We start from the raw sequence: 24,317 nt of genomic DNA, 5'->3' as shown, positions 1-24,317 counted from the left end.
TTTCTCTCATTTCTCATTTCCATTCTCTCATTTCTCATTCATTTCTCTCATTTCTCATTCATTTCTCTCATTTCTCATTCGATTTCTCTCATTTCTCATTCGATTTCTCTCATTTCTCATTCGATTTCTCTCATTTCTCATTCGATTTCTCTCATTTCTCATTCGATTTCTCTCAATTCTCTTCTGAATTCTTCTCTCAATCTCTTTTCTCAATTCGCTCTGCCCGTGCGTAGCACGGGTCACCCTCTCGTAATATAATAAAACACCTCGGGCGTCAAATCCCCGAGACAAAGAGGCACTCTCATTGGCCAGTGATCCCCTCTCACGAGGCGCCTCTCACAGGGGCGCTGCACGCCCAGCCAACCGAAGGTTGGCGGCGGGCGGCGCGTTCCTCTCATTTCTCGTTCGATTTCTCTTAATTCTCTTCTGAATTCTTCTCTCAATCTCTTTTCTCAATTCGCTCTGCCCGTGCGTAGCACGGGTCACCCTCTCGTAACTCGAACGAAGGCGCGTCGTACCGGCGCTAATCATTTCGGGAAGAGGTCGATTTGGCAGTGCGTACCGCCCTCGAGCCTCGAGCTCACCGTGACACTCCGCGACCGCGGGGCTTGTTATTTAACGGCGACCATATGTCTCGCGTTCCTCCCTATCCCACTGCGCGACGCCCGCAGACGCCGAACGGTAATTTTCATGACGATGGACCGACCCCGCCAAACACGACTCGGCCCCTGCAGATAAGCAGGCCTCACTCACGCCCAACGACGCCTAGTAGCCGAATCACACCGCTACCCGGTTCATCTAGTGCAACACCGCCTGTTCCTACCCGACCAGCAAGATCTGGTCTGAGAGGGAGAAACCTTTCCGAACTTTCTGGCTTAGAGAGACTTTCATTCGATGCGCTTAGTGGCGACCACCGAGACAGTTCAGGCACTATTCGCTCGGACGCTTCCCAGCCCCCCACACGACCTCCCCGGGCTGTTCTGTCGACGTCACCAACCAGCGCGCAACTACCGGCCAGCAATCACCTGAGTCCTATCACGCCGTCGTCAGCGGGGACGGAGCTCTCACCCTCGGAGGCCGCTGCCTTAGCAATGTTCCAAAGCGCTATAGCGCGACGGCGGGGCATGAGCGAAGACGATATGTTAGATGCCGAATATGAGAAGGAGAGAGCACGCGAGGCTGCCATCCTGATGGACCGCCAGAGGAGGATTCGCGAGAGGGTACCTGGTATGAAGGCCCACAAGCCTCGAGCAGGAGATATTGACGGTGAGTATTGCTTTCAATATTTGCTGATGCGACATTGCTCATATTCTACTCATACAAGCCATCTTGAACGAAATCAAAGACGAGTGGGAAATTGTAACAAATCCTAACGTGAGCATGAACACTCCATTCCTGTGGCGCACAGATATCAAACTTGTTGAAGTTCAATCCCGTAGACCTAGCCTTACAGCTCCTGGATGATTCCCGCGAGCTGGCGCAAGGGAGGGATATGGCTTCTTTCCGCCAAACTAAGAATATGTTATCAAAAGCCCTCAAAGGCTCCGTTGATAGTATGTCCCTGCTACATGCTTTCGAAGGCGTAAGCCTTACCATATTATACCAGAGCACTACCAAGCCTTCAATTCATCCCTTTCGCACCACGCCTCTCTGTTAAATCATCTCAGCGGCATTCAGACACAAATATCCGAAGCCAGGTCTGCGCTCCAAGAGGCGAAGGAAGGTCTGGGCAACAAGCGAGGCGATTTAGTGCAACTCTGGTCAAGGAACCAGACGCTTGAGGAAATGCTACGCATCTTGGATAAAATGTACGTTCTTGAACGAGCGGTCGTCTGCCGAAACTCTGAATTGATCATTAAGTGAGCACCTTCGTTCGGTGCCAGACGCTCTGGAGAGCTTGATTTCCGAGAAGCGACTTCTACAGGCCGCTGTGCTACTTGTAAGGAGTCTGAAGCTGATTCACAAGCAAGATATGATGGATATTGGTGCATTGGCGGATTTACGAAGCTACCTGAATGCCCAAGAAACAGTATGTCCGTTCACTATTGTCTTGGCATGATCATCTCAACATGTCAGGCTTTGAGAGAAATCCTCGTCGACGAGCTGCACAGTCATCTATACCTAAGGTCTTTCTGGTGCGAATCGCGTTGGTCGGTATACGAGCCCGGACAGCAGATCTGTACGTATGCGGCAAATGGTCTTAAACTCGTCATTTACGTTCAGCCAGTCCAGAAGGTTGAGTTCGAAGAGGACAGCGCCCCTATGGATCCACTCAAAGCTTCCGCTCCAAGCACGCCGATTACGCACACCTCACGCTCTACTCGCCTTAGCCGATACTTGGACGAGCTCAATCTCCGTCCCAACGAACCGCCGTTCGATCTTAATGAGCAGAATCATCTTGACGGCGGCTCAGGCTCAATCTTACAAGCATCTGCCAGCATGTCCCTGGGTTTGTCGGCGGGACAGTCCATGGCATCCTTGTCGAGCCTTGCTGCGCCCTCGCTTGCTGCTGCAGCCAGTCATAGCGCTGCGCAGTCGAATCGGAATCCTGAAGCAGATTCTTTTGCATACATAGAGACCCTCCTGGAAGCTCTAGCAGTGCTGGGCAAGCTTGGTCTTGCCCTAGACATTGTCGCTCAAAGGCTGCCCCAAGAAATATATGCTCTCGTGGAAACGACTTTGGACGAAGTCGCCGAACGTGCTGAATACGGCCGGCGAGTATCCATCCTGGGGCCGAGTGGCGCCGCTAACGCCAGTAGGCCGAGCGATGTCTATTTCCACACAGGCTCGGGAATCTCTGGCCTGTCGTACATGGGCGTCCGACCTGGGGTACACGGACAACTACTTCCCACGCAGTCTCTGCGACTCGCGGCACTTGAGATGTCGACGAAACGTGCAGATCAGGAGATTATGAAGGATGTTTTCTGGACGCTGTACTCGAAATTGGATGCCGTTGCGCAGGGTTTGCGAGTGATCTACGAAGTGTCGAACCGTATTGGATCGGTGAGTCCCTTCGATGAATATTCGACGTACCTCTCATCATTGTCGTAGAGGAGAGACTTCAGGGATACGTCGGGCACAAAGCCAGGTTCTTTATTCCCGTTGGCCGAAATATGGTCACCAATTCAGGCCGAAGTAGGCACATACAACGAGGGCAAAATGGAGACCACTTTCTGACATATTTATCTAGGTGCGAACTCTACTGAACGACTACATTACGGACGAGGAGCAGGGCGTTGTGTCTGGCCGCAATCCTATCTCTTCTATCAACGAGGTTCTCCGTGAGGGCAAGCACTACCGCGACAAAACCAAGCCCGTCTTCCGTTTCGCAGATGCTGATCTGAAACTGGCGAACAAGTATCTGAGGGCACATGAAGACGAGCTTACACGCGTTCTGAAAGACACTGTGCCGGGTTTGGTGCAAGGATCCACGGAGAACGCGGTGCAGGCGACTTTATCTGCAGTGGGCCAGGATGACCGGCTGCTCGGGAGCGGAAACCACCATCGGCTTCTCGTCCACCCTGATGCATTCCATGTCAGCGTGCTATTCCAGCCTACCTTGGCGTTTATGGATCGCATTGCTGAAGTCCTGCCGGAGGGGAAGGAGGCTGTCCGCGCTTCGAGCAACGTACTCGATGAATTCGTCCTCAAGGTATATCTGCCGCAGCTGGAAGATAAGGTATCGGAACTGTTCCATCAGGCTGTCACCAGTATGCCTTCATCATCGGCATGGTATAGTAGTGTGTTAACGGTAATCTAGGTTCCGACGCTTTCCAACCGGATTCCGTCTCTACAAGCATCTCGTCTAAGCCGCTTATGAAGGTGCGTCACAAACGCGCGTTCTAGAATATTTCAATGTTTGACCTCCGATCTCCAGGCGGCGGTCCAGCTCATGGCTCTCATTAACTCGCTTTGCTCAATGCTGTGGACAACCCCGTTTCATAGGGAAAGTTACTCTAGGCTGATCTTGACCGTTATCGGGCAGTTCTATCAGCGCTGCAGTGATAAGTTCCAAGACCTTGTGTCCATCAAAGACAGCGAAAACAGCGATACTCTTCCGTACTTGTCGCTCGCTGCTCAGTGGACCCAGCGGTCAGAGCTTACAGCATGTCTCGCGGGGCTCTTCAGTATCATAGAGGATCCGAATGCGGCGAACAAGAGAGCTCAGCTGTGCAGACAGCAAACTCATCTAGAGGGTAGTCTGCTAGGCGAAAGGACAGTGGGCAAGATCCAGCTCGTGCGAACTACCCGAGACCTCGCTACCTTGACAACCTTATACCATAGTGTGGTAAGTGTCCTTGCCTGTGTTGTAACTGTTTACCTCTGCTCATTGATCGCAGACGTGGTTCTGCACCGAACTGGGTGGCCTCAAATCTTCTCCAGAGGGGTCATTATCTCCGACATCGCCTCAGAAGCCGGAGCCTTTGGGTGCGGTGTCACCCTGGACCCCTTATCCACCTGCCTTCGCGGAGCAGGCGAGCGAGCCGCTGCAACTACCGCTGTCTACCGCTATGGCTATGTCAGTGTTCACTTGATTTAAAGGCCGTCATCGAATTCACGCTGCGATAGGCGCTTCCAATCTTTGCAGAAGACGTATGAGCAGCTGTCTGAATCTATCCTGCATACTGTACGAGCCGACGTACGATGTCGAGTGTGGCATCATTTGGATCTTGCTCTGCGCAGTGTAAGTCGCCGTCGACTGTACTGTGTTCAGCCACTCATCGCTTACAGGGCAACTACCACATCGATCAAGAGGCGTCTGAGCCAGACCCTCATATTGTGGATCTCAACGTAGAGCTTGTCAAATGTGACGATTACACTTCGAGCACACTTCCTCCGAAGGAGAGAAAGTACGTTTCTACTTCACTCGCCCAAGACTATCCTTCATCCAACGTGTGCTAGATTTGTCTTCGAGGGTATTGATCAGCTTATGGAGAGCCTGCTCATCTCGAACGCGAGACATATTCGCGCTATAAATCAGAATGGCATCAAGAAGATGTTTCGCAACGTTCTTGCCCTCCAGCAAAACATTAAGATCATAGCGGAGGGGCTGCAAGTCGAGTTCGACCGTGCCAAGCGCTACTACGCCCTGTTCACAAAGTCGCCTTCGGTGTGTATTTTCTTCTTTGGCTTAAAGCCCGGTAAACTGATGAACACGCGCTATAGGATCTCTTGGATGCCATTCGTGCGAAGCAGGAGTTCTCGTTCGACGAGTACAAGACGATTCTCGACCTACTCTGTGGCGTGGATCCTACACAGGGAGAATCTGCAGCTGCTCACGCAACTGATCGCAACTATAGCATGTACATGATCGAGCTGCATGGGCTTGAGTTGGAGAACTCCCAGAGCAGTGATACCTAAGTCGGATGGGGGTTATAAGATATGTTATCCGGGATTATTTATTACGGATGTTATCTAGTTACCCTGTTTTGCCTAGACATCTGCTATCGCGCTGCTCTCTCTATGGGATTTTTCTTTTGAGCCTCAACATGTGCCAGCCACTCCAAATCTGACGGATCGGCTTTCGGGGACCTGAAAGTAGCAGATCGTGTGTGGTTTGCCATTGCCGCCGGAGCAAAGGAGACGCTATACTTTTCTCCCCTCTGCCCGCCGTTCTTGTCTTTAATGAACGTGTGCGTGAGGATGGGTATGCGACTCAAGAGCGTCTTGTAGCGTCGTCGGACAAATCTGGAGTGAAGGATGGGACTTGCAGGTGTAGGCAGCTGGGACGCATGGACCATCTGCTGGCCTCCCGCGAGGGCTTTCTTCTCTTTCCGAGTTAAGCTCCTGATCCTAGATGGTGGGCCAGCTAACGCCTCGGCTTCCTCAAAAACGCCCCGATCTTGCAAGGGCAGTGGGCGGACGTCGTAATGCTTGAGACTAGCGAGGTCTTTCTTAGGTTCGGCTGAGATTTTCGGGCCAGATAGTAATTGTTCTTCAACAAGAACCTGCAATGGTGGAAATAGCTTCTTCACCTCAGACTGGAAGAATTCCCAGCGTGCATTGACCTCTCGTCGTTTGCTGAATGGGCCCCAAAACTTCGCATCTTCCGATTCTGGGTTTGCCCTTTCAGGTAGCTTAGGAGGCCAATCAATTCGGGTAGAGAGGACACGTCCACCGCTCGAGCGGGTAACCGGGACAGCTAATAGAGCCGCCATTTCTCGGGAGTATACCGGCGGGCGAGACTTCTCGACACCAGGAATAATAAGCTTTGGCGGAGGAGCTGCTGGGTCACTCAATAGAGGCTAGAAAGCAAAAATAAGTTAACATGAGACTACGACCATAAAGGAGTGAATTCGTCCGATACCTCCGTTAGCTCTTTCCTCAGTTTCCCTCGCCGGCCATACGCATTATCCAGTATATGGTCAAAGGCTATGTAATCCCCTTTGTTGGCAGCGTGGAGCTTTCTCGCCGTCTAGAACACCTGTAAGCAGCCAAGCGGCGCACTAAGCCATGCGGTCCCATACCCATTCGAGCAACTTTATTCGCTTCTTCTGCAGTCTCGGACGGCGAGACCGCTCCAACACGGTGCACACATCATCCTTAACTCTGACTCGGAAGAATTGGCTGACAACAGAGATGATCCCGAGTGGAGAAATGGCAGCGAGTGGTCTACTTACCGAAGATACTCAGATGGAAGCAGTCTGATTTGCCGCAGACATGACTTGTACAAGGAGAATGCTGTTGCTGTCGGCGAAATCAGGTTGCTCATAGGACACTTTGATCACGAATAGGACGCAAGTGGCGAGACACGCGCGACAGTCGGTGTTGGAGGCCAAGAGAGAGGCGTAAGAGGTCTCTGAGAAGTCGCGTCTCGGAGGAACTCATGACACAGCGCTTACCCCGCACTTTGCACTGGAACCGCGATCATGGCTTCTGTGGCCAATTCAGCCATGTCATGCACATCTTTCGGCAAGGTGAACTGGTCCCGAGAGCTTATCTCGACAGCTAATTGCCACTATTCACCCCAAAATTCTCCGCATCCCCAGCCGAGGTTTTTTCTAGCCGTGCACCTATGCGAAGGATCACGGAGAACTTTGTGTCTCCCCTCTTGAAAATGTCGACAGCGTCCACATGAGCTCGACCACCTCTCTACGTTAATTCTGTCGTGTGCAACTCTGATCTCTTGCGGGGTCATGCCCCGCCGTTTATCCGTACAAACCGGTCTTCTGGGCTGCCTGCGCTGAGCATGCCGCTATAAAAAGGCGTACAGTACTTGCTTGTGGTTATCACAGGACCTCCTCGGTACAACTGAAAGCTCGTCGAGATGCTCAAGTACGCGTCGATCGCCCTCGCCTTGGCTGCACTTGGTGTGGCTCAGCAGCAGGCCAGTACTGGTATATCGTCTTATATGTGGACTATGCTAAAAGAAAGACATATTTACAGGAATGGCAGCAGTGCGGTGGTATTGGTTGGGGTGATTGTCATCTTCACCGTCGCTTTGCGGCCAGCGTGCTAATATCGTGATCCGTTGATAGCTGGCGCGACTGCCTGCGTCTCTGGGACGGTCTGCACCGTTATGAACGACTGTGCGTCCTAAAGAGTAGCTTACCATCAGTGAAATTAACTAGGCGTTCCAGATTACTCCCAGTGTTTGCCCGGAACTGCTCCTGCTGGCCCTTCTAGCACCTCCTCGACCGCGCCATCCGCTCCGAGCACTCCTGCCGGCTCTCTTCCCCGTCTCGGAGGAGTCAACACCTCAGGCTATGATTTCAGTGTCGTAAGTCGCCGGTTTGACTACTGTCGGCACCCAACTACTTACGCCATGTAATAGGCTACTAACGGCAGCTTCTCCGGAACTGGTGTCTCGCCTCCTGTCTCTCAGTATCCTCACTTCACAGCGGAGGGCGCAAACCTCTATCGTATTCGTAAGCTAACGATCATAGATTCTATATTTTGGCATCTCATTGTTTCTCCGCAGCTTTTGGTAAGACGGCAGAGGTCATTTGCTTGACATCCCTTTTGACGTGTACGTACAGCTTGGCAGCTCATGACTCCCACCCTGGGTGGATCCATCGACTCGGGTTTCTTCTCTGAATATGACCAGACTGTGCAAGCTGCACTGAGCTCTGGACCGAACGTCTACGTTATCGTCGATCTAGTACGTAATCAGATGGTCGTTCTTGAAAGCAGGACTAACGGGGCTTTTATAGCACAACTATGCTCGATGGAATGGCGGCATCATTGCTCAAGGTGGACCTACTGATGCTCAATTCCAGAGCATCTGGACGCAGCTTGCCCAGAAGTACGGCAGCAACGAGCGTATCATTTTTGGTAAGCGCGTGGAGTAACATCGTCTACCAAGTCTCATGCTGGTTCAGGTATCATGAACGAGCCGCATGATCTCAACTCCATTTCTACCTGGGTCAACTCCGTGCAGGGAGTCGTCAATGCCGTCCGTGCTGCTGGATCCCAGAACTACCTTCTCCTTCCCGGAAGCAGCTACTCGTCGGCGCAAACTTTCCCTACCGAGGCCGGACCTCTTCTTGTGTTGGTCACTGACCCTCTCGGCGGTACTAGCAAGCTTGTCTTCGATGGTACGCGACTCGCGTTCATGTGAGGTTTGCTGAATTGCTGACATTGTTCATAGTCCACAAGTACCTCGACAGCGATAACAGCGGAACTCACCCAGACTGCACGACCGTGAGTGCTCATGGTAATATTTATGATCCGCCTCCCCCTTACAACTTAAATGCACCAGGACAACGTCCAGGTCCTTCAGACCCTCGTCCAGTTCCTGCAACAAAACGGCAACAGGCAAGCTATCCTCAGTGAGACCGGCGGCGGTAACACTGCTAGCTGCGAGTCCCTGTAAGTTCTATCAAGGTCATACGTGGTTGTTATATGATTGATGGCCGTCCTTTCCAGTCTCAGCAATGAGCTCGCGTACGTGAAGTCTGCCTACCCCAACCTTATTGGCTTCTCTGTGTAAGTCCCTTTGCTCGTGTTCCTGAATAATGTATTGATCATTGCTCGTAGTTGGGCCGCGGGTGCTTTCGACACCACCTATGTTCTTTCAGTTACGCCCAACCCTGACGGTTCTGACCAGCCCCTCTGGGTCGACGCCGTTCAGCCTAACCTCCCTTGAAAACCTGGGCAGCCTTCGCGACTCTGCGCTTGCTTGAACAGGGTATGATGCGTAAGATACACCATGTGTGCTAGATTTGGCTTGATCAAATATACGAAGATGCTTTCCTGCGGCCCTCAAGGGCTTGTCCAATAGGGTGCGGGCGTTAATATCGTGATCCCGATGCTGCACATCAGATCATAAGATCTCACGATGGATTTGTGATCGAGTCCACTGTGCCTTCGTAATCTTCCTCCAAGCCTCTCTTGCCTTCTCTCTCCTTTGAAGTCTCTCTTGCACCTAAAATGGTATGCTTGTAGGCGGCGGATTAAATGTAGATACTAAATCAAATTGGTACATACAGCCTCCTAAAGGGAAAAATCGAAACCCTACCGGCTTAGGGCGCGCTATCATAAATAGAAAGGTGAAGGATGCACGACATGCACAGGAGTCCGGCCTTGTGAGTCGCGTGAGATGTCTGTGCCATCAGCGCGCTCATAAATCCCTATAGTACACAACCGATATAGATTCAACGACCCAACTTCAGTCTATCACCCAGGAGAGGGACCTAGATGAGTTCCTGAGTACTGCAACGCTTGCTGGAACCCAGTTTACCGCTGGTATGTGCATAGGCCTACATTATTGTGCTCTACCTAATTCTGCTGTAGAAAGGCGCAACGTGAAGATCATCAGCCAGCCTGTAGGCACAAAGCACAACCCCTACCTCTTGACGGATGAAGAGGAAAAGAGTACTCTGCGCAAGCACGCGGAAAATAAACAACGCCTGCGTGTTCCCAGACGTCCGCCATGGACGAAGGCCATGACTACTGCACAGCTCGATCGTCAAGAAAAGGATGCCTTCTTGGATTGGAGAAGAGGTCTTGCGGAGCTCCAAGAGCGCGACAGCCTTCTTCTTACGCCGTTCGAGCGGAACATCGAAGTCTGGCGGCAGCTTTGGCGAGTATTGGAGCGCTCGCACCTTATTGTTCAGATTGTCGATGCGCGTAATCCTCTTCGGTTTCGTTGCGAGGACTTGGAAAGTTACGTGCACGCTGTTGAGGGTCCGGAGGGCGAGGCAGGCACGGGCAAGGGCAAGCGTAAAAGCTTGCTTTTGATCAATAAGTCGGATCTGCTTACTGCTAAGCAGCGGTATGTCGCTACATTTTTTTGGTCGCGCTGTATTGACATCCTGATAGGCGGCAGTGGGCAGATTACTTCGACTCCCAGGGTATCCAGTACGCTTTCTTTTCGGCAGCAAATGCCACGGCTTTGCAAGAGGCACGAAGGAACGCCATTGCCGCAGAGCAAGCTCGTCAGGAAGCTAAGGCGGCTGAGGAGGTGTGGCAGCAACAGAGAGATGATGACGAGGGGGGCAACACCATGGAGTCTGAGCAGCCAAATGACGGCACAGAGTCTCGTTCTGCTGCACCCTCTCCTGATACTCCCCTTGCCTCTGAGGGAGAGCTTGATTCAGAACAAGACTACTCTTCCGAGTCCGATGTTGACGAACAGCTCCTTATGAGCGAAGACGATACTGAGGATGGGCGGGATCCAAGGGCCAGAGTACTCTCCGTACTCGGGCTTGAAGATCTCTTTGTCAGGACAGCCCCAGACCTCAAAGGTTTGCACGCAGTACATTGTATTCCAACCGCTAATATTGATTATTGTGTAGAGTTCACCGATTCAAGTGGCCAACCTCCCTCGAAACTAGTTGTCGGCCTTGTTGGTTATCCCAACGTCGGTAAATCAAGTACAATCAACTCGCTTATTGGTGAGAAGAAAGTCAGCGTGTCGTCGACACCTGGCAAGACTAAGCATTTCCAGACGATCCAACTCTCGCCGACGCTCGTCTTGTGCGACTGTCCTGGTCTCGTCTTCCCGCAGTTTGCCACCACACGCGCTGATCTTGTCTGCGATGGTGTCTTGCCTATCGACCAGCTGAGAGAACACACCGGCCCTACTTCGTTGGTTGTAAAGAGGATCCCCCGGGACGTTTTAGAAGCGACGTATGGTTTAACCTTCAAACCCAAGACCGCCGAAGAAGGCGGGGATGGCAGGATTACCGCAGAAGACTTGCTCATTTCGTACGCTGGTCAGTACCTCAAAAGTCACGACGTGATGTACGTTCTGATAGGTGGTGTCGTCAGTTGCGCGAGGCTTTACTCGGTCTGGTCAAGGTAACCCAGATGAAGCGCGTGCAGCACGCCACATTCTCAAGGATTACGTCAACGCCAAGTTGCTTTACTGCCACCCACCTCTTGGCGTGGCAGAGGACGAGTTCAACGAGGAGACTCGTCGGATAGCCCTGTACAGGTTCGCTGACAAGAAGCGTGCCCCTACAACCCGTGTCGTCAAGAAGGCGGACACCTTTATTGCCTCTCAGCAGCCAGCTCAGAATATCAAGATGGGGCACAGATCACAGCGGGTAGACCAGGAATTTTTCGCGACCAACTCCAACGCGTCGCTCTCGTCACGTCCGTTCGTTGCCGGCGCCGTCCGTGGCGGCCAGGAGTTTACACGGTCGAAGTTATACCCTCATCAAAACGCTATCGCGGACGACGGCACTCCTTTGAGCGGTAGGAGGGCGCGGATAGCTTCAGTACTTGCGAGTGCAGGAGAGGAGATTGCTCCTGGGAAGAAGCATCATAAGAAGATGAAGCGAGTGAAGCAGCGAAGTGGTAAAGGTTACGACTGATATGTCTCTGGCCAACGGCTGCATGTATCTCTTATGTGATACTGTATCTTTAGGTTTCTTCGAGTCCAACCGACTTCCCCTCCTGCCATATCGCTGCCGGGGCTGACGCGCGAGTCACGGTCACGTCCGTGACAGCTATATTAGCGGTACGTGCTCGCGTCTCCGCGATCTATCTCTCCTCCTTCCTTTACGCCTCGCGTCGTTGCCGACCTTCACTGTAATCTAAGGCGCGCCTTGAGGGTGCTACTAAAACCATGCCGTCCGCCAGCAGATCACCATCAGAGTCTGTCGTAACTACTACTCAGAACAAAACAGCTCGCATAGGGGGCTCGACTGTATGCGCTAAATTATGCACTGTCTTCGAGGGACGCAAGGAAGGTAAGCAGTGGCTGACGTCTCGCCTTTATTTATGTTGAATCCTTTGTCCTCTTGACAGTCTTGTTACTCAGCATCGATTGTCCTCTCGTTATTGGTCGGAACCCCGCAGTTTGGTACGCGTCTGACGAGCTCTGCCTGACTCCAATACTTACACAGGAATTACCAGCTCATACGTAATACCAGACAATACTGTTTCCGGTATACACTGTAAGATATATGCGTGCGTTCCGACTCTTCATTACTTTGCCTTCTAGTTGAGCCACTTGTGCAGCATACAATCCAGTCATGGCAGCATTATGGTATCCTTGCAAGACTTGTCATCAAATGGGATACATATCAATAGTATAAGGATACGGAAGACGGCGGTGCTCCTCATGGACGGAGATCTTATCCAAATTGCTTCGAGAAGTGCGTTCCCCAATTACCGATACTTGTATGTGCGTCTGACACGCACGCGTGTAGAATTTGAATGCGCACACACTCTTAGTGCACCTCCTCAGCGTGTGCATTTCTTCGATCCGACACCACGAGACGACGAAGTCCTGAAGACAAAGGCAAAGGGCCATCTTCTCTGGCCTTTTCTGCTGTACTCACGTCAGCTGCAGCAAATCGGCCGCTATCTCCTCACATCTCACTGCTTGGGCTCTGGTAGCTTTGCGATTGTACACCTAGGCATGGACTCCAGTCATTCCTCGTATAAACAAGTCGCTTGCAAAATCATCAAGAGGAAAAAAGGACAGAAAATGGAAAAATTAATGAAAGAAGTTCGCATACTCACTGCGCTTAGCCACGTATGTTCTCTCCCCATCATCAGATGGCTCTAACGTACTCTACCAGCCGTCAATCAACCGGGTCTATGACGTTCACAATGATGAGACATTTCTGTATGGCTGAGCATGTGTCGTCCACCGTCAACGGTCACTTACTCTACCAGATACATCTTCCTCCAGCTGTGCACTGGTGGCGACCTCTTTTCGTACATCGTAAATCACAAGGATCCTGCAGGTCGTCTTTACGAAGGCGAGACGAAGTATATAATGTATCAACTCATCCTAGGACTCAAGTATCTGCACGACAAGTGTATATCACATCGCGGTGCGTGAGCTATATGTCCTTACGAAAATGTCTTCGGCCCATATACTGATGAGTCGCCAATTAGATCTGAAGGTAACATTATAGCGCTTGTTCGCAGTCTATGCTAACCTATCGGCTGCGTGCAACTATAAGCCCGAGAACATTCTTCTGTACGCTCCCGGCCCCTATCCGCACATCCAGATAGCAGACTTCGGTTTGGCCCGGCGCAAGTCTTACGAAGAGACTTTTAATGTCTGTGGTACTGTTTCTTACTTGCCACCGGAAGGCATTCTCGCGCTCGAGAACAAAGATCTCGGCTATGTCGGCATGCCTGCAGACTGCTGGAGTGCGGGAGTGCTTCTCTATATCATGCTGTCGTACGTCACATCTATATGCTATTCGTCCAGCTGTTCATCCACCTGACAGCGGTCACCATCCTTTCGACTACGGCGAGCTTGCTGGCGGGTCCGAAGAGGATTCTCAACCTCTAGTGTTAAAGTCGTGGGAAGAAAAGCTGTCCATGAGTTATGTCCGGAACGACAGACGAGTCCGACGAAGGATCGTCGACGATGAGGTGGAGTTCGCCCCAGAGCTTTGGGACCCTCTGGAAACTGGTAAGTTATGATATACTTTTCGGGTTTCGTAGTGCGCCATTTGGCTTCACTATGCTAACAATCTTAGTAGCTCGTACACTCTGCCTTGGACTTCTGGCTTACGACGCTGCGCTGCGCTGGACGATACACGACGCTTTCAGAAGCCCTTGGATCCAGTGCGATCTGGAAGAGCTTGCTGGTGTCCATCAGCGACGAGTCGGCGACGGCAAAGATTGAACCTTCTTCGATCTACCTGGACCTCTCTGCTCGGTCTCTGGCGCATGCTGATGTGCTCCCTCCTTCGACTGCGTTCTTTCGTCCCATGCTTCTGCCGCCTTTCACGTCCTCCAACATTGCAAGGCACAGTCAAGTTATATCACAACATAAATTGTCGATTGATACATGTCTTCCAGCACTTGATGTGTTTGTACAGCTCGTTGTTATCACTTTCCGCGTAATTTACTCTATGCCTTCAAGAAGTTGGCGTGGACTGAGAGAGTAACGGTCAGCGAGCCGGATTCTAGTAAAGTCCGGAGGACACTTACAGTGGATGTGGTCCGCGCCAAAGGTAGACATCTGGAGACCAACACTCAGCGAATGGTCCAGGTTGCATGATAGATCTACCCACGAAGTAGTAACTGTGATCATATCCATCCTGGCTTCTGACGCGGACCTGAACTTCGTCGTAGCCAACGTCGCGAGCAGCCTTCAAGAAGTTTTCAGGGAGAAGCTGGCCTTCCTGGTAGAACTTGTCGCTGGTACCCTGCATACCCGAAATAAATTCAACAACACGCGCTGACCCGTAGCAAGAAAACCAACTTACGTAGTCAATCAGAATGTGCACTGGCTTGCCACCTAGCTGAGAGATGAGCTCGGTAGCATCGTACTGTTCTTTGGCTTCCTCGACGCCACCCTTCAAGAATTCGCCGAGCGCCTTTTGACCCCACGGGCAGTTGATCGGGTTGGAGACAGGCGCAAAGGCCGAGCACGAGCGGTACTGCTTTTTGCCTGTGCGTAACGAGTTCAGATAGAGGGTCAGCGCACCATGGCCTCCCATCGAGTGTCCAAAGATCGACTGCCTTGAGAAGTCCTGCGCGGGACCCGTTAACTATTCACGCTGCACTGGGTATCTCGCACATACGATAGGGAGACCGGCCTCCTGGATGACCTTGGGAAGCTCTAGAGTGACGTGAGTCAGCATGTTGTAATGTTTCGCATACTTCGGGTTCGTCGCGTCCACGTAGAAGCCGGCGCCTGGTGTAGGTCAAGTGTGTGTGATGTGAGAAGCTGGGCTGTTCCCATGACCGGAGGCCCGCTCCTGCCCGGAGGGCACGTACCGACACCAAAGGTCCAGACGTCTGTTTCCCCCTCGATGCCTGCCCCGCGCGGTGAGGTGTCAGGGAAGACGATAGCGACGCCCTCCTGGGCGGCAGGTCCGAGGAAGCTGCCCTTCTGCGCGCTTTGCAGGTGGCGGATTAGCATGTATATGTGATATGCGGCGCATAGGTCTTACGCGTTATCTTCCGTGCAGGTCAAACCAGAGAGGTAAAACAAGACAGGGACCTTGCTTTTGGACGCATTCGCAGGAAGGAAGAGGTTGAATTGCGTGTCGAGGTCGCCCAGGGCAGAGGACTAGTTGAAGCGAACGCCTCAGCGCTGCTTTGGTCTGCAATCGTAGCGAGATTACCTTAAACTTGTACTTAATCAAGTCGCCCTCAAAGGACTTGTTGGAGGATAGTTTCTCGAGTGCCATGGCTGTAAAAGGAGCAATCTGTGCTATGAAGGAGCTGGAGGGCTCCGCCTCCTTTATAACTAGCGAGCAAACCATGATCTAATCGCCAAACTGGATCTCACGACAGGCGCTTACTCCTCTACTGCCAGTGGGGCGACCGATGTGTACGCACGCGTACCGGAGACAGAAACCAAGCAGCACGCTCTGCTTTCATTAATCCTTAATACAGTGGTATACGATGTCTTCTGCACGGCATGGAGTCATTAGTACACATTAATCTTTACTGTAAGGTCCTTCAAGACAGCTCAACTGAGTGTAATCTTCTGGACGCACAGTAGCAGGCTCACCTATCGATCATTATGTATCACATCTTCAGCTGCGCTTGCCAGATTGTCGCGAGCTTTCCTGCTTGTGTAGCACCTTCGATGACTGTCCTCGGCTCTCATCTTTCTGCGCCTTATCCAAGCTCTCTGCCATCTCGGCTCGTTCTCCTTCTTGCCGGATCTCCTCCATCTCTGCACGCTCCTTTGGACTCTTCCCATAACGCTCTCCTGGCGAGATCTGTTCCTGCGGATGTTCCTGCTCCTCCGCCACTCGTGCCAAGTGGTCCGCTATTCCTAAGTAGAAGGTTGCGGGTTTGAACTTGATCTCACGACCTATGATCTGGGCCCATTTGTACCGCGCGGTGTTGACCCAGCCGACTAAATCCAGATGATTGACATCTTCAAGGGTGCCAAGATACGTCCCCTACGCCTGGTGTCAGCAATGAACGCGCACCGAAGTGTAAAGTCGGTTATACCCATCGTGCGGACTTCAGAGAAACCAGTCCGTCATTCGGCCCTTCCTTCTCGAAGATCACGGAGTGTGACCACCTACAGGACATTTTCCCAGTCTTGATAGAGTTTACTCTAACACTGAAGAGTGAACTCACTTCCAAGTATCAATCAAACCAGGTTCGTAGGTTGCGCCCCAACTGTAGTACTTCACGCCGGGCACATCTGAAGTATCCTCGTTGAACTTGCGCATATTGCCAACCGTAAGGAACTCGAATGCCTTGCCGTCTCCGCCACCGTTGGGTAGCAGGTCAAGAAGGGAGAGTACCGAGGGCATACGTTCTTGGCCGACCGTTTTGAGGAAATGGTCAGCAAAGGAAGAGCCACGATGAGGGGTGGCAATAGTTGTTATCGAGAGGATCTTAAACTTGCGTTTCTTCAAGTGCGTAACTAGGTAGCGACAATCTAGTCCACCCTGGAAAATGTCAGTAGCAATTCTACTAGATCGGATTTATGATAAACCTACCATGCTGTGACCTGAAAAGCGCGAAACCCTGCGGTTCACATAAGTACTCTAACATGCACCTCACGCGACGGACATACCAATGAGATGAACACTACGTCCGGCATACACTGAGCTGATCTTCTCCTCCAGAACCTTCGCTCTATCGATAGGCGAGCTCGTAGCAGGTACTCGCGTGATCAAGACCTCGCAGCCATTGGCCTCTAAAGCGTCCTTGATACCTCGCCAGTGCGCCACTTGCAGCGGTGCTATCGACGGGCCCAGCGTCACTGTATCAAAACCCAGCAGGCCATGACAGAATACGATAGGGTTCTTCGGGCTGACATCTGTACAGAATGAATGACAAAGCAAAAATTAATGTCGCTGAAGACGTACGACGATGCTGAACATGCTCTTCCTGGGATCGAGCGTTATTGGACTCGTCTTCTTCGGCCAGAACCAGGTCCGTATTCTTCCTCTGAGACTCCTCGTCGCCAGAGAACCATTGGAATGGGTTTTTGAATGCCGGGAAAGGTAATCGCTGAGATGGAGGCGTTGTATGAATTCCCCTGGAACCTCTCTCTTGTATCGACCGGAGGACATCAATGGAAGAGCGGGTCGAGAACGGTGATATGCTCGGCGGTGGACGGCTGAGGTGTACTGGGGCAGGGGAATGAGGTATTGCTATGGGGGCAGGTGTTGGACTGAAGAAAATATCCAGCTGCGGCTCGTGTTCTTGCTGTGAAGGAGCAAATGGATCATCGAAGGGGTCTATGTAGGGAGGTCGCACGTAAGAAAACGTAGGCGACAGCCCTGCGGTAGGAAGAGCAGAGCGCGATAGCTCCGAGAGGTGACTTGGCGGTCGACATGGTTGAGAGGGTACTGGAAGCCGTGCTGCCTTTGGCCGTAATGGTAGGTCCACCGTTGGGGAGTGTGCATGTACGAAACGCGGGTTATCGCCCAAGGCGTCTGCTATGGCAAGAACATGCGAAGTAGACGATGAGGCGGAGTCGACGGGGGAGTCTGAATACATGGGAGGTGTGCTTGAACGAGAGCTCAAGGATGACTGAGATGACTTGCGTTTCATGCCCGACTGCTTCGCACTGCCCGAGAACCACCGGAGTACTGGAAAGGCAGGCTCCGACTCTTCATGTTCGCGCCGTTTCTGTTGCGGACATGAGCTCTCCGAGGGTATATTCAAGTTAAGAGACATGGCAGAACGGTTGTGTAGAGTACGACTCGCGTTGGCCTGCGCAGCCCGGGGAGAAGGCGGCTGAGTGCGTACCGACCTCACTGGCATGTTTTCACGGCGGATAGTGTCCAGTGAGTGCCGCAACGATGATGGCTCGGAGTGGAACAAAACCGTCGGATTTCGGTTTCTGGTACGGTAGACTGAACAGGAGCAAATTGAGGCGGGAGGATAGCGAGGGACGGCTCTCGCAGTCTGCGGCCTCGCCATCCGTCATGGTGCTAAGTTCAGGTCGGTGTAACGTGCTGTCACGTACGTGTATGTGTGGAGGGATAAGTGACTGTGACGTCACGCGGTACCGCTTGCGAGCCAACTGCGATGGCAGTCCAACCAAGCCTCCCCTCTGTGCTGCCTTCGGCTCCTGCCCTTCAAGATGGTACGTGCCGCAACATCGCCCCCATATACTGATTTGTCTTAACATACATAGTCGCAACAACCCCTCAGCAGGTCAACGCCGGTGTAGCTAGAGTCACTAACCCATCCGAGTGAGTTCGTTTGTGTCCTTTACAGATGCACATCTCCTTAGGGCCTAGTTTCTAGGACACCTATTTTCATATGTGCTCTAGACGAGTGCAACAGGCTGTTCCCCTCGCGGGATCGTCTCATGGCTCATCGCCGCGCTGCTCATGCTACGGATGATGACGGGGATATTATCACTTGGAATGAGTAGGAGGACACCGAAGGTAGGCTCATTTCTGCTTGTTAACAACATATGGACGGCTGATCAAGTTCATTCTCAGCCACGATCTCTAAGTGCTGCTTTATTTTGCTCGGCACCTGCTTGAGCAATCCGACTTCTTCATCCAACTACTTCGGTGTCGGGTTGTGTCCGCGGAAGCAGACTGGTGACATCTGACGCTGCATAGGACCACACGCTCGACGCGGCTGACACCACTTACAGAGGAACGGTGCTGGTCGCCTTTCTCTCAGCGGATACGGGCTGTTGGCGAGGCAGCGCCTGGCTTCGGAAGGATGACGGGAGGCGGAAGGATCAGTCGACGTTGTGACCAAGGGTATGCAGCTCGTTGCTGTGGTGGTGTCTGTTGCGGTGGTGCTTGCTGTGATTGGCCAGGCTGGCCTTGCGGTGGCTGCTGAGTCGCCTGCTGTTGTTGCTGCAGCGGTTGAGACGTGCTCTGCAGTTGTGATGGGCTCGGTTGTGCCGAACCATTCGAGCTTCCAGGTTGATTCGGGCTTCCACCGCGCTGTTGTTGCTGCTGTCGTTGCTGTATGGGAGCGTTGGGGCCAAGTGAAGGACTGCCTCTGCCATTCAGACCACTATATTACGTGGTAAACCGTACAAAGTGAGTGCGGGTTCCCCGTGCATGCCGGAGTAATGAGAACGGACCTGTCATAACTGCTCTGGTTGGCTATCGATCGCTGCTGCTGCACAGGTGCTGGCTGTGGTGCAGGGGGCTGAGTGATCACTGGCGGGTTGCTGGGTTGTGCAGCATGCTTCTTCCTGCTGAAGAAGGACATTCTCCTGGATTTGCCGCCTAGGAGTGATTGCACGGTTGGAAGACGGCTATATTTACGATATTAGGATTATATGAGGAGGGTATGCTGATCGTTTAGGAGAATGGCGGGCCTGGAGGCGGCAAGTTTGAGGAGGAGGCAGGTCCCGCCTGGACGAAGTGAGAGAGAAGCCAGGCAGCGACGACCAAGCGAAGGCGCTTCCAATCGAAATTGGGCCGTACCTTCCCAACACGCTGATGGCCGTCACTGCTCTCACGACTGGTCCTGTGTTCCGCCTCAGAGACTCTCTCTACCGGCTCCTCTGTCCGAAGCTGAGGATATGAATACTATTTCTCGATTCCATGTACAGAGGATCCCAGGTATTCGAACAGCCAACTCTGCTCGGGCTGTGAGCATACGTAACAATGTTTGCACAGCTTTCAAGGCCGGCGAGGGACCATGACGTGCATAGTTGCTGACTTGCTTGCTGACTTCACATCAAATGCCGACTGCTACGCGGCAGCGTCTGCGAAAATCAACTCCATTGAGAACACCCTCGCCAACCCCATTCCCAAGATATGGTCACTCGCTACCTGCTACTGCTACTGCTACTGGAGAGCTCTTCCTCTTTGGCGGTCTTGTTAGGGAAACTGTTCGCAACGATCTCTATCTGTTCTCGACTCGGGACCTCTCGGCGACGCTACTGCAGACAGCGGGGGAAATCCCGTCGCCACGAGTAGGCCATGCAAGCGCTCTCGTCGGCAGTGTATTGATCGTATGGGGTGGTGACACTAAGACCAATAGCAAAACAAAGTCCACGGATAAACAGGATGATGGGCTTTATCTGTTGAACCTCGGTAAGCACAATGTTCCTTGCATCTGCATGGGTGCTGTTTCTAAACGGTCGCAGTCTCCCGCGAATGGACTCGTGTAAATGTGTATGGTCCAGCACCTGTGGGCCGGTATGGACATGCTGTGACGATGGTCGGCTCCAAGTTCTATATGTGCGGTGGGCAAGTAGACGGAGAGTTTCTGAACGATCTATGGGCTTTCGATCTCAATTCACGTGAGCTTTACTCCCTGCCCCATGTGTTGTCAAATCACTAATGTCGCTTTTAGTACGGACGAAGGCTATGTGGGAGCAGGTGGAGCCCGCAGAGGGCTCTCCCCGACCTGCACATCGTACCGGCCACATTTGCGTCTCATATGGTGAAAAAGTTATATTGTCAGTATCAAAGTTCTGCCAAGCCAACTTCCAAAGCAAGCGCGCTTACACTTCGCTGCAACGTTAGGTTTGGTGGTACTGACTGCCAGTACCATTACAACGATACATGGGTCTTTGACACCAATACTCGCATGTGGTCTGAGCTGACCTGCATTGGCTTCATTCCTTCTCCGAGAGAAGGTCATGCTGCGGCGGTTGTGGACGACGTCGTCTACATCTTCGGCGGCAGAGGCGTTGACGGCAAGGATCTAGGCGACCTTGGAGCTTTTAAGCTATCAAGTAAGTAGCAGATCGTTTTTCATGTGGATAAACCAAATTGACAATCCCTTAGATCAACGTTGGTACATGTTCCAGAAGATGGGACCTGCACCCAGTGCGCGTTCGGGCCATGCTATGGCGTCCATGGGATCCCGAGTATTCGTTCTAGGAGGTTTGGGCGGGGAGTCGCTAAATCCCGCTAAACCAGAAGACCCTACCATCATTCACGTCCTGGATACGAGTGAGTACTCATTCAATCTCGGCATATTCTGGCTGTAATTCTCTGCTCTAGAACATATTAAATACCCTATCAACGGAACCCCGCCTACTAACGCCCCAGGAGCTCCCAGCCGTAAAGCCTCTGTCCAGGCTCAGGGCCAGTCCCCAAACAGCACTCGGGCACTGTCTCCCATAGGCGAGCCAGCTTCAGACGTTGAAGAACTCCGCCGGGCGATGTCACCGTCCAGTATACGCTCGCAACAGAACGGCAGCGCCATGGCAAATATTAGCAATAGCCTGCGAGGCAAGCAGGTGTTGCGGCCTACGAGAGAAGAGGATGAGGATTACGACGAAGACAGCAGTCCGGAATTTGCGACTGCAGCCGAGCGAGCTATATCCCCTGACCAAGCCCGCGCTAAGAGCCCAAACACATTCAGCTCAAACCGTGCCATGTCACCTGTTTCTCAGGTCACAGAGCCCTACGACCAATCAATGAGCATAGTCGGTGTAGCCAAGGGTATCAACGATGCGGTGCGAAGTCAGTCACCAGTCGCCCCTGAGCGGGGCAAGTTGTCTCTCGACGGCGGTTACGTCAGTCACAAGGCAGATTCGCCTTCCCTCAATGGCTTTACGAAAGCTGCAGCCGCCGCACCGGACCCTGCTCGGGAGAGCCAGGCGGAGGTTGAGGCCATGAAGAAGCGCGAGACATGGATGAAGGCAGCACTAACCAAGGCATCGCGATCAGGCTTCGTGTACCCTGAAGGAGAAGATCTTGAGTCTAACGCTGATGACGACGATATTGATACACGCAAGGTAGCGGAGATGGTCATGAGCCTCAAACATTTCAAGGCAAAGATTCAGGTGCGTCTTGTCTTCTTTTCCTCTCACACACAGCTGACGCTTGGACTGAAGGCTTCAGTTGTTGAACAAGCGAAACAATCGTCACAGCGACTGGAAGAGGCTGAGCGTATGCGGCAGAATGCTGTTCAGGAGGCGGCGTTCTACCGCGCAAAGCTTGCGGCCCTTGAATCGTCTTCAGATCGAGATGTTTCGCGTCTTGAGCGGGAGCGTATCGCCGACCTGGAGCGCCAAGTCGCGAGCGTTTCCTTTGCGCAAGCAGATCGTGATCGTCGCATCAAGGAACTCGAGGATTCGCTTGTCCTGCAGACGACCCTACTGGAGCAGGCTGAGGCCAGGTCCGAAGATAGCTCGAAGAGCGCTGGTATGCTCGCCGAATCGCATGCGAAGGCTCTCCAGGATCAGCAAGTTCTCCGTGACCGCTGTGATATCATGGAGTCCACCACTCGCGAGCAAGCTGATCAGCTTCTTGCGCACAAGTCTCAGTTCGAGCAACGCGAGGCGGACTATATTCATGCGCAGACGCAGCTGGAAGAGCTCACACGTACTCGTGAGCAGCACGTTCGTGCACTAGAACAGGCGCAGCATGCCGTCAATGCCTCGTCTGCCCGTGCCAACGAGCTTGAGAAGCAGTACGAGCGCTCCCGCGACCAGATTTCTCAGCTGGAAACTGACCTCATCGAACTCCGCGGCGAGCTCGAAGCCCGCACAACTGAGGTCGAGACGGTTCGGATACGCCTTGCCGATGCAGAAAACTCATGGGCGAAGTCAAGAGAGGAGGCCGACGCTTTCCGTGCCTTAACTACCGGTAGTCTTGGAAAGCTGTTGGATTCCCACCGCGATCTTCAGACCGACGAGGACCGTCTCACTCGCGGCCACGCAGAGAAGCTCACAGCACTCGAGGGCGAAGTATCATCGTTACGCGGTATGCTCAGTGACGCCACGCGCCGCACGGAGGATGCTCAGTCTGAGCTCAAGTCTGAACGCTACAAGCTGCACGACCTCGAAATCGACAACTTGGCTCTTCGTTCTCAAATTGTTGGCCTTCGTACCCAGCTTTCCAGCGCCCTTGCCGATAGCGGTCGTCTTCGCAAAGACTTGGCTGTTAAAGACGCCGGACTACGCGAGAAAACGAAAGATTTGTCGAACACCACCGTCAAGCTCGACATGCTCCACAAAGTCCTTGCCGAGAACGGAATGGTTGAAGGAGAAGACAGTGTGCGCAATGGCGCTACTCCTTCATCGCCTCGCATCAACCAACTCGAAGAGCAGCTCGCTACTCGTAGCCGCATGCATGAGAGGGCGGAGCGCGAACTTCAGCTTGCTCTACAAGAGAAACGCGATGCCGAAGCTCGAGTTGAGAGCTTGTCGGCTGAACTCGACCGCATGCAATCTCCCTCCAGGCGCAACACTGTCGAGGGTGACCGCGATAGCCGTATCCAAGAACTTGAGCGCAAACTCGAGGAAGTCGAGCAGAGTTACAAGGCACGCCTGCAGCAGCTCGAGGACGACTATCAGCTGGCAGTCCATTATGTAAAGTAAGTGGTCTGGGTATGTGACCACCTTTTTGTGCCCATACTCACAGGAATGGTGATACTAGGGGCACGGAAAAGATGATGCGCAAGATGAAGGACGAGTTGACGAAACAAAAGACACTGAACCAGAGCATGCAGGGCGAGTTGGACCGGTCCGCCAGTATTGATGGGGGCTCTCGTATCCGCGCGATCAACGGTCGTGGCACACCGTCCTCCGATGACAGTCACGGCAACGAAATTCTTCGTAACCAACTCAGCGACGCCCAGCGACAAGTGCAGCGGCTTAACGGTGATAACCGTGACCTCCGTCTGCGTATCGAGTCTTTGGAAAGTGATCTCGAACACATGCGCGACGGTGTCATTGCCTCTCAACGAGAAGCCGATGAACGACAGCTCCGCATTGAGGAGCTTGAACAGGACATCGAACGTCTGCAGAAGTCATTGATCATCGCCCGCGGCGGCCACGACGAGACTCTGCTGGAGCAGCTCAGCAACGAGAACACAACTCTTAAACGCGAAAATGAGCAGCTGTCTCATAAAATCGGTTTGCTCCTCGAAGTGGACCAGCCGAGCTTTGGGTCGGGGCGACCAATATCGGGCATCTCGGAGCGTAGAGTCAGCACGTCGAGCTCGGAGAATGCGATCGCATTCGAGAACCTGTCAAGCGAGCTGGATGATTGGCGGCAGCAGCTCGCGAGCTCGATGAG

General features: G+C 52.8%; 9 protein-coding genes across 9 annotated transcripts in view; 6 read left to right on the top strand and 3 right to left on the bottom strand.

Moving 5' to 3' along the window:
* PHACADRAFT_168730 (uncharacterized protein) overlaps window positions 1-6,250 on the top strand; it is a gene marked incomplete at its 5' end in the record, with an annotated part of 7,091 nt that extends 841 nt beyond the window's left edge. The window contains 15 exons of the mRNA XM_007390660.1: window positions 773-1,266; window positions 1,325-1,374; window positions 1,427-1,553; window positions 1,607-1,808; window positions 1,861-2,029; window positions 2,077-3,003; window positions 3,052-3,135; window positions 3,191-3,710; window positions 3,761-3,822; window positions 3,878-4,288; window positions 4,341-4,519; window positions 4,570-4,684; window positions 4,732-4,850; window positions 4,903-5,110; window positions 5,167-6,250. Of these exons, the coding sequence (XP_007390722.1) occupies window positions 773-1,266; window positions 1,325-1,374; window positions 1,427-1,553; window positions 1,607-1,808; window positions 1,861-2,029; window positions 2,077-3,003; window positions 3,052-3,135; window positions 3,191-3,710; window positions 3,761-3,822; window positions 3,878-4,288; window positions 4,341-4,519; window positions 4,570-4,684; window positions 4,732-4,850; window positions 4,903-5,110; window positions 5,167-5,361 (3,862 nt within the window). The 3' untranslated portion in view covers window positions 5,362-6,250. The remainder of the gene's footprint in view (window positions 1-772; window positions 1,267-1,324; window positions 1,375-1,426; window positions 1,554-1,606; window positions 1,809-1,860; window positions 2,030-2,076; window positions 3,004-3,051; window positions 3,136-3,190; window positions 3,711-3,760; window positions 3,823-3,877; window positions 4,289-4,340; window positions 4,520-4,569; window positions 4,685-4,731; window positions 4,851-4,902; window positions 5,111-5,166) is intronic.
* Window positions 6,251-7,144: 894 nt separating this feature from the next.
* Window positions 7,145-9,196, top strand: PHACADRAFT_247802 (glycoside hydrolase family 5 protein). The gene is made up of 13 exons (XM_007390659.1): window positions 7,145-7,327; window positions 7,387-7,417; window positions 7,479-7,529; window positions 7,581-7,720; window positions 7,775-7,868; window positions 7,894-7,899; window positions 7,980-8,101; window positions 8,154-8,274; window positions 8,322-8,537; window positions 8,591-8,643; window positions 8,702-8,811; window positions 8,869-8,928; window positions 8,980-9,196. Exons 1-13 carry the CDS (start codon window positions 7,268-7,270, stop codon window positions 9,086-9,088), a joined length of 1,173 nt encoding a protein of 390 aa, XP_007390721.1. The 5' UTR covers window positions 7,145-7,267; the 3' UTR covers window positions 9,089-9,196.
* A 361-nt stretch (window positions 9,197-9,557) lies between these two features.
* PHACADRAFT_134765 (uncharacterized protein) lies at window positions 9,558-14,323 on the top strand. Its single transcript, XM_007390658.1, has 11 exons — window positions 9,558-10,216; window positions 10,264-10,688; window positions 10,740-11,159; window positions 11,215-12,140; window positions 12,199-12,253; window positions 12,412-12,548; window positions 12,603-12,679; window positions 12,740-12,931; window positions 12,978-13,024; window positions 13,075-13,235; window positions 13,333-14,323. The coding sequence occupies exons 1-4, from the start codon at window positions 9,690-9,692 to the stop codon at window positions 11,760-11,762; spliced, it is 1,920 nt and encodes a 639-aa protein (XP_007390720.1). The 5' UTR covers window positions 9,558-9,689; the 3' UTR covers window positions 11,763-12,140; window positions 12,199-12,253; window positions 12,412-12,548; window positions 12,603-12,679; window positions 12,740-12,931; window positions 12,978-13,024; window positions 13,075-13,235; window positions 13,333-14,323.
* Window positions 14,272-15,560, bottom strand: PHACADRAFT_190446 (carbohydrate esterase family 1 protein; the record flags this gene model as incomplete). Its single annotated transcript, XM_007390657.1, has 8 exons — window positions 14,272-14,297; window positions 14,353-14,383; window positions 14,436-14,570; window positions 14,631-14,897; window positions 14,949-15,061; window positions 15,145-15,266; window positions 15,321-15,439; window positions 15,495-15,560. 8 exons carry the CDS (start codon window positions 15,558-15,560, stop codon window positions 14,272-14,274), a joined length of 879 nt encoding a protein of 292 aa, XP_007390719.1.
* A 351-nt stretch (window positions 15,561-15,911) lies between these two features.
* Window positions 15,912-17,021, bottom strand: PHACADRAFT_84056 (uncharacterized protein; the record flags this gene model as incomplete). Its single annotated transcript, XM_007390656.1, is given in 5 exon segments — window positions 15,912-16,286; window positions 16,339-16,411; window positions 16,471-16,787; window positions 16,839-16,884; window positions 16,903-17,021. Coding segments are annotated over 5 exon segments (930 nt in total), but the record flags the coding sequence as incomplete, so codon positions are not given.
* Window positions 17,022-18,399: 1,378 nt separating this feature from the next.
* Window positions 18,400-18,733, top strand: PHACADRAFT_63025 (uncharacterized protein; the record flags this gene model as incomplete). Its single annotated transcript, XM_007390655.2, has 3 exons — window positions 18,400-18,439; window positions 18,491-18,548; window positions 18,604-18,733. Coding segments are annotated over 3 exons (228 nt in total), but the record flags the coding sequence as incomplete, so codon positions are not given.
* Window positions 18,734-18,989: 256 nt separating this feature from the next.
* On the bottom strand, window positions 18,990-19,705 carry PHACADRAFT_180424 (uncharacterized protein; the record flags this gene model as incomplete). The annotated part of the gene is made up of 2 exons (XM_007390654.1): window positions 19,409-19,705; window positions 18,990-19,338 (listed from the first exon to the last, which is right to left on the bottom strand). The coding sequence occupies exons 1-2, from the start codon at window positions 19,537-19,539 to the stop codon at window positions 18,990-18,992; spliced, it is 480 nt and encodes a 159-aa protein (XP_007390716.1). The 5' UTR covers window positions 19,540-19,705.
* A 915-nt stretch (window positions 19,706-20,620) lies between these two features.
* On the top strand, window positions 20,621-21,038 carry PHACADRAFT_247796 (uncharacterized protein; the record flags this gene model as incomplete). Its single annotated transcript, XM_007390653.1, has 1 exon — window positions 20,621-21,038. A coding segment is annotated over exon 1 (302 nt), but the record flags the coding sequence as incomplete, so codon positions are not given.
* Window positions 21,039-22,105: 1,067 nt separating this feature from the next.
* Window positions 22,106-23,633, top strand: PHACADRAFT_247795 (uncharacterized protein; the record flags this gene model as incomplete). Its single annotated transcript, XM_007390652.1, has 1 exon — window positions 22,106-23,633. A coding segment is annotated over exon 1 (1,426 nt), but the record flags the coding sequence as incomplete, so codon positions are not given.
* Between the last annotated feature and the right edge of the window lie 684 nt (window positions 23,634-24,317).

Source organism: Phanerochaete carnosa, assembly GCF_000300595.1.
Source record: "Phanerochaete carnosa HHB-10118-sp unplaced genomic scaffold PHACAscaffold_1, whole genome shotgun sequence".
NCBI lineage: Eukaryota > Fungi > Basidiomycota > Agaricomycetes > Polyporales > Phanerochaetaceae > Phanerochaete > Phanerochaete carnosa.
The sequence above is the reverse complement of the archived record's forward strand: the minus strand, read 5'-3'. Positions and strand labels throughout refer to the sequence as shown.

Bases quoted from the DNA above. Each gene is read 5' to 3' on its own strand.
- PHACADRAFT_247802 (XM_007390659.1), top strand. From the start codon at position 7,268: ATGCTCAAGTACGCGTCGATCGCCCTCGCCTTGGCTGCACTTGGTGTG. The intron at 7,721-7,774 runs GTAAGTCGCCGG...GCCATGTAATAG, and splicing joins CAGGCTATGATTTCAGTGTC to GCTACTAACGGCAGCTTCTC. The intron at 8,644-8,701 runs GTGAGTGCTCAT...TAAATGCACCAG, and splicing joins CTCACCCAGACTGCACGACC to GACAACGTCCAGGTCCTTCA.
- PHACADRAFT_134765 (XM_007390658.1), top strand. From the start codon at position 9,690: ATGTGCATAGGCCTACATTATTGTGCTCTACCTAATTCTGCTGTAGAA. The intron at 10,217-10,263 runs GTATGTCGCTAC...ACATCCTGATAG, and splicing joins CTGCTTACTGCTAAGCAGCG to GCGGCAGTGGGCAGATTACT. The intron at 11,160-11,214 runs GTCAGTACCTCA...TGGTGTCGTCAG, and splicing joins CTTGCTCATTTCGTACGCTG to TTGCGCGAGGCTTTACTCGG.